General features: G+C 35.3%; 1 protein-coding gene across 4 annotated transcripts in view; it reads right to left on the reverse strand.

The window, feature by feature from the left end:
- Positions 1-18,469, reverse strand: part of LOC132271957 (vacuolar sorting protein 18) — a 60,031-nt gene that overhangs the window by 30,451 nt on the left and 11,111 nt on the right. For all 4 annotated transcript variants that reach the window (XM_059773470.1, XM_059773468.1, XM_059773469.1 and 1 more), the window contains 9 exons: positions 15,074-15,175; positions 14,707-14,851; positions 14,335-14,478; positions 14,119-14,238; positions 13,884-13,940; positions 9,337-9,396; positions 6,909-7,016; positions 3,123-3,265; positions 989-1,067 (listed from right to left, as the gene is read on the reverse strand). In XM_059773470.1, coding sequence (XP_059629453.1) covers positions 989-1,067; positions 3,123-3,265; positions 6,909-7,016; positions 9,337-9,396; positions 13,884-13,940; positions 14,119-14,238; positions 14,335-14,478; positions 14,707-14,851; positions 15,074-15,175 — 958 coding nt within the window. The remainder of the gene's footprint in view (positions 1-988; positions 1,068-3,122; positions 3,266-6,908; positions 7,017-9,336; positions 9,397-13,883; positions 13,941-14,118; positions 14,239-14,334; positions 14,479-14,706; positions 14,852-15,073; positions 15,176-18,469) is intronic.

An 18,469-nucleotide genomic window follows, 5' to 3' on the forward strand; every position in this document is an offset into this window, starting at 1 on the left:
TTGCCAAGTTTTTAGCCTTGCTTTATAGCCAGGCGGTGGAGGGGCGGGATGGATAAGATGGTGTGGGTGGGCACCTCAAGACGAGTGTTTGAGGTTAAGAGTTTTTTATTGCAGCCTTTCGGAGATCCTTGGTCCTTCATTACCGTGGAAGGCAATTTGGAGGTCGAAAGCCCCCTTGAAGGTGGCTTTCTTTGTGTGGTGTGCTGCTCACGGAAGCATTCTTACCCTTGATAATATCAAGAAGAGACGATAGATTGTGGTTAACTGGTGTTGTATGTGTAAGAAGACGGAGGAAACCGTAAATCACTCGTTTCGGCATTGTCCTGTGACGAGAGACGTTTGGGCTATGTTTCTAATTGTGTTTGGCATGTCTTGGGTGTTCCCAAGATGTGGATGGATTTGATTGAGGCTTGGAGATGGTGTCTATTGGAGAACCGAGCCAAGGATGTTTGGAGGGCCACTCTCCTTTGTTTATGGTGGGGTACGTGGTGCGAGAGGAATAGAAGATCTTTTGAGGGAGAGGAGACTCCTATTTGGGCTCTCAAATACAATATTCTGTATACTTTATTCTTTTGGGTGCACCCAAACTCAAGCACAGGTCTTCAAATTTGACAGCCCATTTTTTTTATCAATGCACAATCATTCATTTATACCCAATTCCCCACCTTTTACACTAAAACTTATCCATCATCATACCAAATAATTGCATATTGGTGACTATTGAGCTAGGCTACTCCATATAGACCTGAAAATCAAAATCAGTAAAAAGCCAAAGAAGTGACAGCAGACCATTGAATCATAAATGGTGATCAACAAAAATCTCCAAAAGAGTTAAAGTAGTAATTTAAGAAATTTAAATACTGGACAATAGGACTAGGAAAGCAATCTAAATTGAAGCTCTCAAGGAAAGAATTATGAACAGCTACAAAGAATGATACATTAACAGTATTACCCAAAGAAGAGGAAAAAAAATGGAGAAGGGAAGCACCTGAATATAATGATGAATAACAATCTCATATTGCTCCTTTAGGCTAGCAAAATATACCAATTCATCAACTCTACCATAGCTGCAGGAAATCAGAAACCCCCCCAAAAAAAAAAAAATATCAGTACGCTTTGACATAGAAAAATAAGATATTAATGACGTAATGAAGAAACAACCTTTGGTATTCCAATGTACACATAGTTATGCATCATGAGTAGCAAATAGTGGGTAAGGTTTTTTAAATTGGTTGATAATACTATAACTCTCGTGCCTTAAAAGTGTAAGCAGATTCCATGTGCCAGGTACAATAAAGAGAGAAAAAAAAAATGAATTGAACAAAAAAGAAGTTGTTCGTTTACATCTGTAATTACTGTACAAAAAGATAAAACAAATGAAAGGACTGCTCACCAGATCTAGAAAATTTACTAGAACAATCTTCGTAATAATAAAAAACAGAAATTAAGAACAAGAGAATAAATTAAGACGGTTTGGCCATGTGCAACAAGACCAAAGCTGCACCAGTGAGGAAGAGTGACGTGGTCCACATTGATGGTAATACTAGGGGAAGGGAAGTACAATACTAACATCCCATCCTAATAGTAGTAAAGATCTAAAAGTATTTCATTTGATTGAGGTTGTGGCCAGAGACAGAGCGAAATGAAGAAACAAGATTTACATAGCCGCACCCAAATGGTTCATCAACACTAATATCGATTGAGATGGTAAGGAAAGATATAAAAGTATTTCATTTGAATGAGGTTGAGGCAACAGATAGAGCGAAATGGAGAAACAAGTGTAGCTGCCTTGAAAGAGTTGGAAAAAATTTTTAGTTGAGTTGATCAGAGCTGAACTAGGAGGTTAAGCATGCGGAAATCCAAATGAAAATTCTTTTACCAACATAAAATTTCTGAAGTTGGGGTAAAATTCATCTGTCCTGATGAATGGCATAATGGAATTAGGGAGAAGATAAAGAAATATAAAATGCTTTACCTCAAAGATTCCAGTAGAAAAAGGAAATCCCAATTTAGATATAATAAGTATGCTTCCCAGAGTAATACATTCTAAAATTTGAGGGTTCATCTTGCGCTTAACGCAATCTATTTGTACAAATTAAGTGCCATTTAAGATTACGGTTTATAGAAAGAACATTGCAGAATCATACAGAAGGTACATATCAATTATTTATGAACATATCATATGGTAACAGTGGATGAAAGACTTTACTTCTACTGATTCTATAAAATAGATTCTACAAGGATACATAAAAATGTGCAATGGGAATATAAAATTAACACCCCAAAAAATAAATAGATATTCCAATAATGGACCATAGCAATAATATGCCTCAGCATGATAAATACCTAAGCAACAGACACATTAGAAATTTGTTTGGTCATCCACCTCCCATATGATAAGATGGCTAAAAGAGAGAACTCAGAGTAAAACCCATCCTAACACAACTGCAGAAACAAAAAATGCACTAAAATGCATGCCAATTATGTCCCTTCCCAACTTTGCTATAAAAAAGAGTGTGCCCAGGTCAAGGATTATATATACTAATAAGAGAAACAGTCCGAATGGAAAAAAGCACCAACCTGCAACTATAATCACTAGAGAAAGCTACCTCGGAAGACTCTAACATGATAACCATCTCATCAACCACACTAGATTTGTGATATCAAAGTAAAGACATGGAATCCTCTACTTCACAAATTACCCAATTTCAGGGATTCCCCAAAAAAATTAGGGAACCAAACTACAACATAAACTGATTTATCATAGCGATTAACAAGATTGGCAATTTGCTCGCTGAACAATTTAAACTATAGGAATTTCCAATACCCTCTAGCACTTCGTTTGTATGTGGACATCACTTTGATGGATGGAAAGCAAGAAACTTCTCACCAGAGAATGAGTCTAAATTTGGAGCACCCAATGGCACTTCCCAACATCATTCATGTTAACTTTTTTGCATATTACCATTAAAATTACAGAGATAGGAAGATGAGTATCTCAATGCAAAACAACAAAATTGTAAATTAAAGATAAGAATAGAAGACCAGAGCGTACAATCATACACTCATATCAACAGGTCAAAGTAAAAAAAATATTGTTTACAAATCAAAACATACATAACCTCTCTAATAGTTTCATTGTTGTTGCCTCATCCAACACATCCTTGCAGTCACTAAGAAAGGCACGAAACTCTTTAATGATCGCATGGTACTCTGAACTATGATTCTCTGACACAGTGTCATCTTCTAGAAGTAGTCGGTTGATCTAAAATAAAAACATAGAAAAATTAAAACTAATAAATATCATTTTTAGGAATACTATACATTGAGATAGATCCCATCTCATACTAGAAAATCAAAGTGACAAGTAACAAAAAAATTTAATGTCCCATGATATTTAATAAAGGTAAACCCATCAGAGATTCATTACTACAATATGATAATATAGTTTAATACACAATAGAAGTAGAAACATTTTTTTTTCCTAGTCGGTACTCACACACACTGCCTCCACTGAGGTTCGAACCCCTGACCTTCCTTTGGAAAGTAGGGGCCTTGTACCGCTAGGCCACAGGCCTATTGGTTAGAAGTAGAAACATTAACCATGAAGAAGACTGAACATGTATTCGAGAAAACAAATTGAATTTGTGATATGTCAAACATGTTAATCCAGGCTGTCTCACGTAGACTCTCTCCTATTCACCTCAATATAGCTGTGTTGACACCACACAACATGGGTATGGCCATATAGGTATGGGATACATGTCCGAGACACATCCAGATCGAAAACTCAATTCCTATACACGTGATGATAGCATAAGCTTAAGTTTTGATAGCAAAGAAGGGTTCCCTACTTCTAAGATAGATAGAATCCACTTTTATTAACCTCATCCCATTTAATTTAAATTATATTTGAGTATATTCTTAAAGATTAATAGTATCATGTGTTACACTATTAGTATAGCATATTATGTATCCAATGTTTGGGACATGTCCACGCGCTCGTATCCAACTTTTGGACACATTTCAAACCAAGTCCGAGTGTCCTAAGATTTGGGATGCAGGGAAGTTTGGCACTTCAACCAGTAGCCACACCCAATGCACATACCCAAATCCATGCAACATAAATCTAAGGCTAGATATCAATAATTGATAAGTCTGATATATTAACACTTCACTGAATCAACATGAAATCCAGAAAACAGTGAGCATAACAAAGCACATGCCATCATGGTTCATTAAGGTTGATGTGCTGGATGCTGCATATCCATTTAATGCACCAAAAACTGTGCTAGTCTCCTTGCTACGTAAACTCCAGATGGGTTAAGGCAGTAACCATCAAATTACTATTTTAGCTTCCTTGAGTCAAAATGAAATGAAGAAAAGGAAGTAATACAATGCTCATGGGAAAAAAATGAAAAAGAAGAATAAAGAATCCTAATGGTTCACAGTCATGGAACAAACACCAAGAAAGGGATTGACAATGCTAGTTCTGTGAACTGCTGTCAATTATTTATGAGTAGATGTTTATGAAGCATAGCCTTGCCTCCACCATGGACAATCTTATTAAGTATGAGCATGAGTATCTTGTTCCCAATGTACCAATCTTGAGTAATATGGTATTTGCTAACAATAACTACATCAACAATTTGAAGCACTTTCAGTAAATAAGAAATGCGGGTTCCAATTTAATAAACTACAGTTAACAATAATTCTATGGTCCCTTTCATTTTTTTTATCCCTTTTTTCATTAACGCTAAAAGAAAATGATCTATACTAGACAACCAAGAGATGCAAAAGAAACTACTCCCCCATCCCAATTTAGTTGTTCATCATTCCATTTTGGGTTGTCCCAAAATACTTGTCCACTGAAAAAGTTCAACCAACATATTTCACATCTTTCCATAAAATACCCTTGAAATTTATAAAATAAAAATCAAACCTGATTATATATGTATTCAAACTTGAAAGTGTAACTTGGTAATTTTTAAAGGGGACAATGTAATAATTCATGTCTCCTTAAAAAGTTCTACTCCCCAAAAGGGACATCTAATATAGGACAGAGGGAGTACAAAATATCAAGAATTGAGCAAGCATCCATTTATGTCACGAATCTCTCACAAGTTTAGATTTTAAGAAACACCTTTAAACAACCCAAGAGATTTCTGACCTAAACGTAAGTAATTTACAAAATAATGACGAAATTACATGGTTCACAAGCTTACTGAGCGCAACCAGAAATTAGTTGAGCTCAAGTTGTTGACTCATTGAGTAATTGTTAACTCAAACCCTTGTAATCTTGTAAGTGATCCTGCAAATAGATGACCCAGTTCAAGCAACTCCATCTGTAGAATCGATGACAATTTAGAAGATTTATGGTAAATTTTACACTGTTTAACTGAATTAATTAGAAACAATCAATAATTAATAGAAAGAACTTCAATGAGAGGATATCATCACTAAAGGCGAATGGAGAAACGATGTAGAGGGAAAGCAAGAGGAAGGTCCACCAATTCCAAAAGAACAGTGGCAACAACATAATTATCTTGAGTCCAATCTTTCCCAAGAGAAAATACTGTCGTAAGCATAAAATTCACTACTAAATTCACAGAGAAGGAAGTGGAAGTATATCAATTGTTTCGCAAAAAACCTAGGTAGCAGTGCACCACATCAGCCACAAACCCTCCATATTAACATAACACTCACTATTCACTTCTAATAAGCTGGATAAGGTTGAAACATAAAAGACATCTTGTAGGTTCAGATCACTCATCAAGTACCAACATCTAAAATATAACTCTCTTCACTGTCTAAAGCATTAAAGCTACAGTGTGGATTGTTAAAGAGGACTCGAAAAGAAACCATAAGTGACAAGGTGCAGCAAAAGGTGGGGGTAGAAGTCCCCCCCCCCCCCCCCCCCCCCCCCCCCCCCCACATAAGAGATGGAGAGAGAAAAACAAAGCACCATACCCGTAGCCAACGGGTCGGAAGACCAAACCTAAACTACCCATTTTTAAATAACTATCATTTAGAAGCACCAAAAAACAATTGGGTCACAAGTTACTCTTGGAATTAAGTATGAATTGCCCTACAAAGATTGCGTTGGTGTGACATATGCCTCCAGTGCGACAGAAGACCACATTGGACCAAACACCTGATTTCTTTCTTTCTTTCTTTACCAACGGGCCAGTGGCCTAGCGGTATCGGCCTCTTATTTCCTAAAGGGATGTCAGGGGTTCAAGTCTTAGAAGAGACGTGTGTGAGTACCAACTAGGAAAAAAAATGAGATAAAAGACAATAAATATTAAATAAATTTACAATGATTATTAGTTAATAGTTTGAGCTAAACACAAAGCAAAGCAAATATTATTTAGTAGAAGTTACATATACACCCCCACTGAGAGAGAGAGAGAGAGATCATCAACACCCAAGTAACCCAACAGGTTGGAAAACTAAACCTAAATGACTCATTTTTTAAAAGCTATCAATGAAGCACCAGAAAAACAAGTGTTTTGTGATTAACAATGAGGATTAAGGATACAACACACAAGTGCTTCAGCAAACAAATACTTTAACCATGTGAACATTTTGGCAACGGAGAAAAACACAATTATCACACTGGTGCTTGGACTTGAGTTGTGTAGACTGATTAAAAAGCAGTCCGAAATTCGAATATACCTCAAATTTTTACGCTTTTCAGGTAGATTTTTTTTTTCCCCCTCCTTTCCATACAGACCATTATGTCTGCATATTGATATATAAGTTTTAAGTACAAAAGGTGGCACAATAAAATGGTTCCAAATTACAGAAATATATTGGTAATGTAAGCTACATCAGATAGAGCTTAATAAAGAGAGAAAGATAGCCAAATGATTCCAGCCAAGAGCAAGGAATATAGAGGAAAAAACCTTGTCCAGGTACAATTCAGTTGCCCAAGTGGAAATCATTGTTATTTGGCACCTATCATCCTTTGCAAGATTATCAAGCTTCCGCAATAAGAAGGTTCTCAAAGCATCCTGCAAAAAGTGGTGAATTTGTATATTTACATCTCCAAATTCCAAATCAAAGCAGCTCTTTGATGCACGAGTTCTTACAACAAGAGAATGGGGCTCAAAAACTTTCTATAACCCCAATAAAAAATAATAAAAAGTGTTAAATCATGATGGTATTGCCTGTACTTAGAGAAGCTTCATAACAATGCAACTCCTGATTTAGCCTCCTTTGCTATGTTAGACAATATAATATGTAAATGCGTTATACAAGGATCCACATGGCCAAAGCATGTTAAAAGTCACGGTCGTCTGAGGTTGCCTCATTAGACACCTCAAATACATGTTGGCCATTAGCAGCACTCGTCATAAAGTAGTAACTACCTAATAGACATTACAAATTCATATAACCTACACATTAATCCAATTAATAAACCTAAAAAAGTTTCAAGCACATATGAATGTAAAAAAGATCCTGTAAAATTTTGTTCTTTGGAGTTTCATAACTCAAAATGGCTAAAAGGGAGGACTCAAATATAACAATGAAGTGATCAACATAAACCAAGACATGAAAGCAGACAAAGTGCCCCCTTTAAATTAAGAATCATATAAACATAACAGCGGACTTGACACAGATTGCATAATTACAATTACTGCTGTTAAAGGAGCGCCTAGGTGTGCACCTAGGCTCCAGGCTCATATAGGCGCAACACCTGCGCCTGTTGTGTGCCCAAGTGCGCCTTTGACAACATTCGTGCTTTTAATATGGAATATGAATATGATTTAATAGTGATTTAATTTTTCAATTATGCGCCTCACTTCAATCAGGCGCGCGCCTAGGCTCCAAAGGACCTCTAGCGCCTTAGTGCACCTTGGGCCTTTGATAACACTAATTACAATATTGCCCCTTTAACATTTTAGTTATAATTTATCCAATGAATTTTTTTTTTCCTAAATAAACTTTGATTTAGAGTGTAAATACCATCCCCTTTTCCCATTACCAATATATTGCTGTAAACGTTTTTTTTTTTTTTTTTTTTTTTGACAAGTAAGATTTTATTTTTTCATATAAGTAAAAAATTCATTCAAAGTGTTCAAAAGGGGAACGCGTCCCTCAAAAACAAACACAAGGCCAAAAAGAGCCTCTAAATCCTTAACGAATCCAGAAACTCTACAAGCTCATCAGAACGCATCCCTCAAAGCTACACAAAGCTAAATAGGGCCTTTAAACTCTCTAAGAGTCCAAAAAATAACACTCCTCCATGGATTTACAATAACTCCCTAGAAACCAACAAAAAAGAGTACTAATGATGGAGAACTAAAGTGCACCAATAGGAGTCTCCTTTCTTCAAAGGATCTCCTATTTCTTTCAAACCATAAACACCACCAAACGCACAAAGGCGTGACCCTCCAGAAATCACGAACTTGGGCCCCCACTATACAACATCATCAAGCCCCAACTAAGCCTCTGGAAACCTGGGCATTACCCACCGAACCACAAACAAACCCAAAAAACAAAGCCCAGCCACTGGGCAATGCAAAAGAAGGTGATCAATCGTTTCCTCATCTCTCTTGCACAGGTAATCAATTACCTCCCACCACCTCAAATCGAAGTAATCAATTACTACCACCAACTTTCACCAAAGAATTAAATTACCAACAACTTCTAACACCACTGCCATACTTATTGCTGGGAACCCTTATTCTTGGTATCAGCATCTTTAATAACAATCTACATTCATCACAAGTTTAATAACAGCTTCCATGAACCAAGACTCAAAATTAATTATTTTAAAAAGGATCATGCCCCTTTTTGGAACCTTTCATGGAAGTATCTATTAGATGAACTCGAAATTAAAGTTTTTACTTTTTTTTGGGGAGACTTAATCACACATTGGAGGCAAAAAGGAGAAGAAAATGCAGGGAGAAAAGGCATGGAAAAGCGACAGGAACATAGCAAGAGAAGAAAGTTAATGGAGAATCCCCAAAAGCCTCAGGGAGTTGGGGAGAGAGATAAATGAGGTTGGTGATGAAGAAGTTGGGAATGCAAATTGAAGGAAGGATACGATAGTTAATATGAAAAACTCAACAAACAACACGGAAGTCACTAGCCAATATGAAACATTCAACTGGAAAAATAATATTTCAAAACGTTGCACATGAAATAACATAAGACATATTTAATTACCGATTCTATTGACAGCATTGCATTAGCCAAAAACAAATTGCAAACAAGAACTTAAACACTTAATCAATGACAAAAAGTGCCCATTCAGCATGGTAAACATTTTAATGAACCTCCACGTATCTTTAGAAGGATGAAAACATGAAATAACACTGTGATTACCTGCTCGCTTAGACTAATAAACTTCAAAGTGATCTCTTCAAATGATAATATATAATTAATCTGCAAAATGAACTACTTTGGGTAAGCAAATTGTCAAAAATGAAAAGAAAAAAAAAAAAAAGCAATAGTCCTATTCTAGATAAATGAACAAGTAGAATAACAATGTTATTTTTATAAATAAATAAATAAATATAAATAAAAAATAAAAATAAAAAATAAAAAACCCTTCAAGCACAGAAGGCATCAGTGCTAAAGTGAATAGATGTCATTTTCCCAAATGAACAGCATTGTCCTTGAACTTAATGAATAAAAGTGGCCTTTTTGCTATCATACAGCATAAACCATGGAGAGCATAATGAACTATCTGATGGTCTTGAACCAAGACCGTCAGTTACTCAAGGAATTGTGTAAAAATAGAGCTGTAGCCTGTGACACTAAAAATTAGTTGTCCATCAACATCACTTGGTAGCAGGGGCACCTAAAGAACCAAATATAGAAGATTGTAAGGGCATTGAGAACCATTATCAAAGGATGAGTTGGCAGTATACCATTAAACAGACTATACTAGTGGGAATGAGGGAATGGACTCATAGATCTACCCCATAGCACCCAGAAGCTGCCTCTTGGAGAAGTCTGGGCCATGTGTCAATCCCAGTGTGGCTGTCATCCTCTTTGACCTCCCAACCCCATATAATATCAACAGTACTTACATGATATGTCAGTTCAGCCCATCTAAAATACCACTCTAAGGATACCCTCCGGCAGCCCAGCCCACAAACTACATGACTTTGTCGGCCACAAAACACTCTTCAAAGCCCACTTTTGTTTAACATTAACCATCAAAGTTCATAAATAAAACTTCCATTTCGGTCAGTAGCAAGAGCACAAAGACCCCTAGGGCCAAGAGAAATTTTATCTGATATAAAGTATTAAACCATCAAACAATTATTGGAAATCTGAGCAATAGTATGGGGAAGGAACATTCCCACTTTCTGCATTACGATGCTGCTGAGGAGGCAGAAACTCTTGGGGACTGCGCAAACTGTTAAATATTGTGAATCACGAGGATAGTGAATGAGTATTAAGCACAGCTTTTGTGTCAATGTAGATCTCTAAGACAAACTATAATAGACTTTCAAAAGGCCTGGACATTAGCAGATGGTGGTTCATCAAGAAGTGAAGTGAGCACTTCTTGGCAAAGCGGATCTCTTCTTGTACGCTGGTCATAAGTCACGCTTTTCGCATCCAAATGCCTTGCCATCAAGCATTTTAAGCAGTCTTAAGTGTAGGCAGTGCCCTCTTCCGTAGCCTCATATAAACACTCCAACAAGTTACGAAGAAGGGCAAGAAGGAAGACAAGATTTTACAACCCAGGTATTTAGAATCAAACCTAAACAGAACAGCGTACAGTCAGAGTCTCCGAAAAGTTACCTTCAACATTTTTTTTTTTTTTATAGGCAAGAAACACACATACACCACTCACACACCCACTTTGCCCCTTTGGGGACTCGAACCCTTACCATCCGCTTTGAGAGGTAGAGGAGATACCATTGGGCCACAAGGCCCTTGGTAAGTTACCTGCAACTTATTAATGCAATAAAATTGTGGCCCATAAATTTGATGTGTAGATTCTTGTGAGAGAATGCTTCTGAGATTGAAAACCAGAAGTGGCATTATAATAGAGAATAGTTGCATGCATAAAAAAAACCTAGATATAATGGAAGACGAAAATCATTGGTCACAAACTCAAAATCACGTGGACTGCAAAGAATCATGAAGTTGGCTAAATACTTTCTGAAAAGCAAGAAATAAGTTTCTATAATAATCAGTTCTAAAATCAAGGTCAATAGCAGAAGCTCAAAGCAGTGTTTATAGTTCTTTCTTGCTTTGCAAGCCCACTACAGTTGTGGATAAACAAGGACAAAGAACCTAGACATTGGCAAAAGGAAACAATCTGAAACACAATAGAGCACATTTGCACACAAGGGGGCAAGCATGCTAAAAATTCTAAGAAGTTGGAATAGGAATGAATCAACAAAAGAAACAAGAAGGCCTGAGAAATGCTAAAACTCGAAAGTCTCTTTTATTTCTTTAATTTTCTTTCTCCATCAACAGAATTTCAGTCTCTATTATTTATTTTTTTTTGTTTTTTGTTTTTCCCCTTTATGCAACAAATCTGGAAGGCCAAGGAACCAAAAGAGAAAAATACCAGTGGTGGAATCACGAGGATCATTTAACAAATACACTACTTCTCTGAAGAATGAAACCCAATGCCAGATTGAGAAATGTTGCATTTGAGATATAAAAAAATCAGGGGAATTCCATTTCCTTTGGGAAGATTAAGTTTATATATGACAGGTTTACTTAACCTGGGTACTTTACTCTTCTTTTTTTTCAATTTTTTTTTTTTTTTTGATAAGTAAAGATTGTATAAAGAAGCGTTCAAAAGGGGAACGCATCCCTCAGAAAATACACAAGGCCTAATAGGGCCTCTAAAGTTTCAGAGAGTCCAGAAAATGCACAAGGCCTAATAGGGCCTCTAAACTCTCTGAGAGTCTAGACAAATGCACAAGGCCTAATAGGGCCTCAAGGGTAACGTACATATAAAAAATAAAAATTAAAAAAAATAAAAAAAACACATGAAATATGTTCGAATTTGCAAATGAAACCCTTGAAGTATACTTTGTGCACAATATCCCCTGAACTATCACATTTTGTTGCAAAATGCCCCCATGCCTGGGCTATTTAGCCTATTATTTATTAAATGACCATAATGCCCTTTCTTATTGAATTACACTTAATACATTTTTCTTATTCTTATTATTATTATTATTATTTTTTTGATAAATAAAGAGTATATTAGAGAGCGTTCCCCGTTTGAATGCATCCCGAAAGTTGTACAAAGAAAGGTCCTAGGGACCCGAAGAACCCAAAAAAATCCATGATTTCATCTAAACATGTACAATTTCTCCCCATCACCCAACTAAAAATAGAACTAATAATAGTAAATTTCAGCACCCCAATGGAAGATTCCTCCTCCTCAAAAGTTTAAACCAAGTATAATAAGTTTTATTTTAACTAGTAAATTTTAAATAATAAGTTAATTATTTTAGAAAATGCAACTCTATTTTTTTTTTCATATTTATGATAAATTGATACTAATAATAAAATTATGGTAAATGGTATAATTAATATTTAGATAAGGCAAAAATAATAAAAATAATTTAATAAGAAATGACAAATTTAATGAGAAAGGGTAAAATAGTATTTTGTGATGGGTTTGTCCTTAATTGCAACAAATTATTAGTTCATGGGGGGTTATTTGCAAAAGGGCAATAGTTCAAGCGGTTTTTTTTTGCACTTAACCGTAAGATCAAATCATGTAAAAATCAAAAACCCTAATCCATGCATGCATGAACCCCAATTGGGTGAATGCATTAATGTGCCAAATTACCTTTTTACCCTTGTAGAATATTACTCATATACCCCTGAATGTAGCTTGAAATTCCTTCTTCAACAAAGTGTAGGAAGTAATAACTAACACCAAATTTTGAAATTTCTAAACAAAACTATAAACTAAAATAATAATTACAACACTATTTTGCCTATAAATATATTATCATAAGGAAAATCCAAAAAACACAGAGGCTCATTTTTTAGACAGTTCTTAAGAAAAATACGAATATACTCTATTTTTCCTCTTAACATTCGCCATCTACCTTAGATTGGTGAGTGTAATATGAGTGTGTTTGCATCAAATTTGCTATTAAGCTAATCCAGGAAAGTTCAACACCAACGATCATTCAATCAAACCAAGATTGGAGTGGACGATTGGTCAATGGAGATCAAGTCACTAATTGGAGAAGCAGATTCGTGAGGAGATTTGTTGACGAGCGGACTGTGTGCCTGGAGACTCGAGTGTGAACTTCGGTGGATTAGTTTGTGTCAATATGTAACTCTAGTGCATTTCTCTCTCTCCTAGTGGATGGTTCCTATGCATGGACTAGGTCATGTGATTTTTCACGTTTACATTTTCCACGTAAATATCTTAGTGTCGATTACTTTAGCTTCTTACTGCTTCATTCCATTTCTGCTTGGTTGATATGTTGATTAGCATGAAGGACCATCTGGATTTTATTTCTTACCTTTAATTTGAATTTGAAATTTAGGTAAGTTGATTACAATTCAAATAGTAGTAAAAAAAAAAAAGGTAAAATAACCAACAAGATCACCTCCCCTCTAGGTCAAGAAACAGACCTTGCACTAACTCTTAATTAGAGCCTAGGGTTCCACTCCTTACCCCCATGAAAACTCTACACAAGAACTCAACCTTTGTTTCCATATTGCTGTAAATTAAAAAATTAAAAAATAAAATAAAATTTACTAGACAGTAAAATGCAATATTCTAAAACAGCAGCAGCAACACCAATAAAAGCTTAGCATAATGAGCAATTTGGTTTGCATGAGGATTACGGTCTAAATTAGCAATAAGACTTCAAAATCCTGTCAATGCATTGTATATTCAGATCAAGAAAAAGACAACTCACCTTTGCATAAAAAGATGCAGCTCTGAAGAAATCCTTGTCAGAAAAAGCAGCTTCAGCCTGCAGCACGACAATTCCATTCATAAACTACTCGAATGATACAAGTGTCAGTACAAGAATGTATGTAACGTAACCATAAGGTGATATGCTTTCAGAACAGTAGTGATGCACCACTAAACAAAAGTTTATAATCAGAATAGCCATCACTATATTTGCAAAGCAATCAATTAGCCATGACCTGCACTAGATATACTTGGTCTCTCTGGAATTGATCACGACAATTTACCAAAGCTGCAGCATAATCCCCCAAATCCAGGTACACCTTCCACATATCTCGGCCTTCATCATTCACAGACACCTGAACTCTATTCTCAGTTCAGCAAATGGAAAGATGACAGCATGTGCTGCAACATCAAGAAAGAGAGCTTAAAAACGATATTGCCATTTGACAAACCTGAAATATAGAGTTCTGGTCATATGTGTAGAACAATCCTGCAGAGGCATCACTGCATAATCCAATAATGCCCTTTGAAGCTGGCTCTGGTGTTTGATCAAATTGAAGTTCCTCTATAATTTGCTCGCTTATTCTATTCACAACCTACAAGACATTGGGAAAATATGGCATAGGGGAAATATTTATCAATTCCTATCAGAACCAGATGAAATATTCTCAAACTTTGTGCTCAATTTGCATAAACATTAGAAGATAAAGAACCTATATGCTTAAAACTTATTATCAGGATACCATGTAGTTGATATATATATAGTTCACACACACTTCACATTGTATATTTTAAAAATAAATCATGTCTGTCTACGGACGCACCTTAACCTTATTCCCAATAAGAAGGAGAAAATGGAACTCAGACACAGCCAGAGAACTAGGTTTAACTGCTTCAGCACCTTCACACAATTTTGAATAGTTCAAAAGAGCCTTGTTCTCCACAAAATTTTCATCCCCATCAGGTGAACTATGCACAAGGTTTTCAAAAAGCTTTAATAAGTGAATGTTACTGACAGAACAATTTTAAGTATTACATAACATAAATAACAACACGAACAAATACAAAAAATGAATTTAGGTTAAAGAGAGAACCAAATATCTAGAATTATAAAAGCAACAACTACTATAATTTAAGATGGATTGTTTCATTCATGTAAATGAACCAAAAGCCAAGGATGTTATTTTCTACCTATGGAGTGCTCCAAAATTCAAGCCACCATGATAGATCCCTGCTCCAGAAAGCCAGGCAAAGTGTACAGCCCTTCTTTGCTTTATAAAAAAATGCAGTTCACTGCAACATAAGCAAAATGGACCTCATCTCCAAAATAAAGAATATAATTATAAGACTTTTGTTTCCAACCCAATGAATCACCAATGAATTAATTATAGAAGAAAAAAGAGAACTCCTTCAACCTTAATATCATAACCTGTTTAAAAAAATAGCAGATTGAAGAGAGAAATTAAGTATGAATAACACAAGAATATAACGTGGTTCAGCCACTACAGCCTACATACACGGCACAAAGTTCAAAGGGATCTTTTTCATTATATTCTCCCTTAATTTTATTTAGAATTTTCACCTCTATTTTTAGGTGAAAGAATACAAACATGTGATGAATATGAAAAATATATAGATGGAGGTTTCCTAAAATAAATCCCATGAAACTCCTATCAATATCTTACCAAGGGCTTAAATAGTTCCAATACTGATATTCTCCAACACTCCCCCTCAAGTTGGTACACAAAGATTTTAACTCAAGTGTCCAACTTGAAAATAAATATATTGTGGAGACAAATTGTTGTCGAATAACTATAAATAGAGTCTACTAGAGTGAAGAACATGATCGCAAATATTTGATCAGAAAACATGGCATATAACCAACAATATGCGTTTAAGCATACCAAAATAACTCTGCAACGATAACGAGGTGACAAAAGATTATGAGATTTGGTATAGAGGCTCCCCCTGAATGATATGGTCACAAAGGCACTCCTTTGCCTAACAATATGAGAGTGAAGGGGAAAGCAATTGAGTGAAACAAGTGGAAGACCAATTTGAAGTAGGGTATGATCAACCTGCTCTAATACCATGTTAAAAAATATAAGATTGAAGAAAAAAAAATTAAGTATGAACAATACAAGAATATAGAATGGTTCTGCCACTACGGCCTACACAAAGCCCAAGGGCTACATCTCTTTCATTATGTTCTCTCTTAATTTTGTTACAATGATCACCGCTATTTGTGGGTGCAAGAAGACAAATATGTGATAAATATGAAAAATATATTGATGGAAGATTCCTAAAATCAATCCCATTAATCACTCCTATCAATTAATAGTTCCTATAATGATATTCTCAAACATAACCAAAACTGGATGAATTAATTTAGATTAGCTCTACCTCTACATACGATTGCACCAATGCTCAGTACTAAGCCCATATTTATTTGCAATAATTTTTAGATGGAATAAAAAAAGACCTCCAAGGAAACATTCCACGGTTCATTTTTTTGTGAGTCACACAGTGTTATTGGATCCTTCTGATATAAAATTTGCAACAAAATTAGAAATGCACTAGAATCAAATGGATAGAAAATTAGTAGGATTAAAACATAATAAATTGAATGCAGCTTTAGTAAAGATTTAGTTATTGATCTATCACTTTTCAAAAACCAAAGGATTGTCCAAAATAATTACTTTCAATATTTAGGATCAATAAAACAAAAGGATGGAGAGAGAGAGAGAGAGAGAGAGAGAGAGAGAGAGAGAGAGAGAGAGAGAGAGCTAATAGGATTGGATAAGGTTGGACATAAAGTTGCATTTTATGCGATAAAAGAATAAAGATAAAAGGGAAGTTTTATTAGATATTTATTAGGCCAACCACTCTATATTGATGAGAGTGTCGGGCTTTAAAAAGAAACAAAAACAATGCATTCATAAAACGAAAATGTATATGCTAAGATGGGTAGTCGGAATGACTAGAAGAGATAGGCTTACTAATGAAAATGTGAGGAAAAAAATATGAGTGGTGCCCATTAGTGATAACATGGGATGAAGTTATTAAAAAAAATATTTTAAAAAGTTAAATATAAAAGGTGAGATGGTTTGTAATAGGTATGAACGGAACAATAGAATTCATGTGGCCAATTGCATTTATATGGGGATTAAGGCAAGGGCGATGATGTTTCAAGATCAAGCTCATGATCAACCTACACTAGACTAGGCGGCAACCCTGAGGGCAGAAATTAGATAAGGATTCCATGGTTTCTGAATTAATGTTTTTTTGTAGAGATATTTTGTGTATGTGACATATATTTGGTGCTTTCTTAGTTATGAAGTTCTCTTATCTATTTTGTGTTTCCTTGGTTGTTAAGGAAACTTTTTTATGCCTATAAATAGCCATATGGGTAACAAAGATAATAGTTTTTGGATTGAGTTAGAATATTGAACTGAGTTCAAGTTTTCTCCCTCTAAATTCTTCTTCTCTTCTCCTCCATCTCCTTACCTAATATTCTTGATCTTATCTCTGTATCTATCTATTCTACGTCAATTCTGTTCTCTATCTGTCCTGCATCTATCTCACCCCCAATTCTGTTCTCTAGTTCTCTTCCTAATTGTGTCTACACTTCAGTTGCAACCAAAGCTAAAAATACCAATAAAGCTTCTATCCGTCCTGCATCACAGAGTCTCCATGACAACATCACAATTTGAATAGTTTTCTGTTCAACAACCCTAAGAGTACAAGATACTGAAAAAGGCCAATTCATAGACTCTGCGCTACCACAAGGTCCTCCAACAAAGATCCTGTTGTCAGGGGCTTATTTGTTATTACTTATATAATGTTGGGTGCTTATGTGTAATTTCTGAAACTTGTTAGTATAAATAGAATGTGGTGGAAGGATGAAAGGATTCTTTCATTCTTCTCTCTTTCCCCATCTCTCTCTTTTTCTCTCCTCTTTCATCTCTTCTTCTTCTTCATCTTCTTATACTTTACTCTTGGTTTGATTATGTCTTAAAGTCAACAGATTTCATGTGCAAAGACCTATATTTCATGCCTTTACTAAAACCACATCCAAAACAACAATTAATTAAATAACTTTTCATTGCCTAACTGCAAAGCAATTAAATCATCCTATTTCCCTAACGAGTCATATACAACAGGTGAAATTTATTAAACAATGGAATCCATTTTTCAACTAGTGAACCATGTGTATACGGATGCAATATCATGTTAATGGGGACAATGTACCAATCAATATATTCAGCAAAAAACTGATATACTCAGCAGTATTTGCTTTGATAGTGCCAACGTTGGAAGCAATACTTATTATATAGGCAAACTTAGTATAGCAACAAGAGCTGGTAATGAAGGCACCAGCGACATAACAGGTAAAATACTAAATAGTAGTACCAGAAAACTGAAACTAGTTGAGGGATTAAGAAGCAAGAATGGATGACTACCCACCACTTCATAAGAATGGATCCATATTCATTTATTTTCCATTGGTGTTGAAAGCCAGAATGTGTGAAATGAACTCATAAAACAACACGGAGAAAAGAGGAGCTAATCCTAACAAAAAGCAAC

Source organism: Cornus florida, unplaced genomic scaffold (assembly GCF_030987335.1).
Source record: "Cornus florida cultivar Cherokee Brave unplaced genomic scaffold, ASM3098733v1 CherokeeBrave_3.0.0_Hap2_Chr08, whole genome shotgun sequence".
Lineage (NCBI taxonomy): Eukaryota > Viridiplantae > Streptophyta > Magnoliopsida > Cornales > Cornaceae > Cornus > Cornus florida.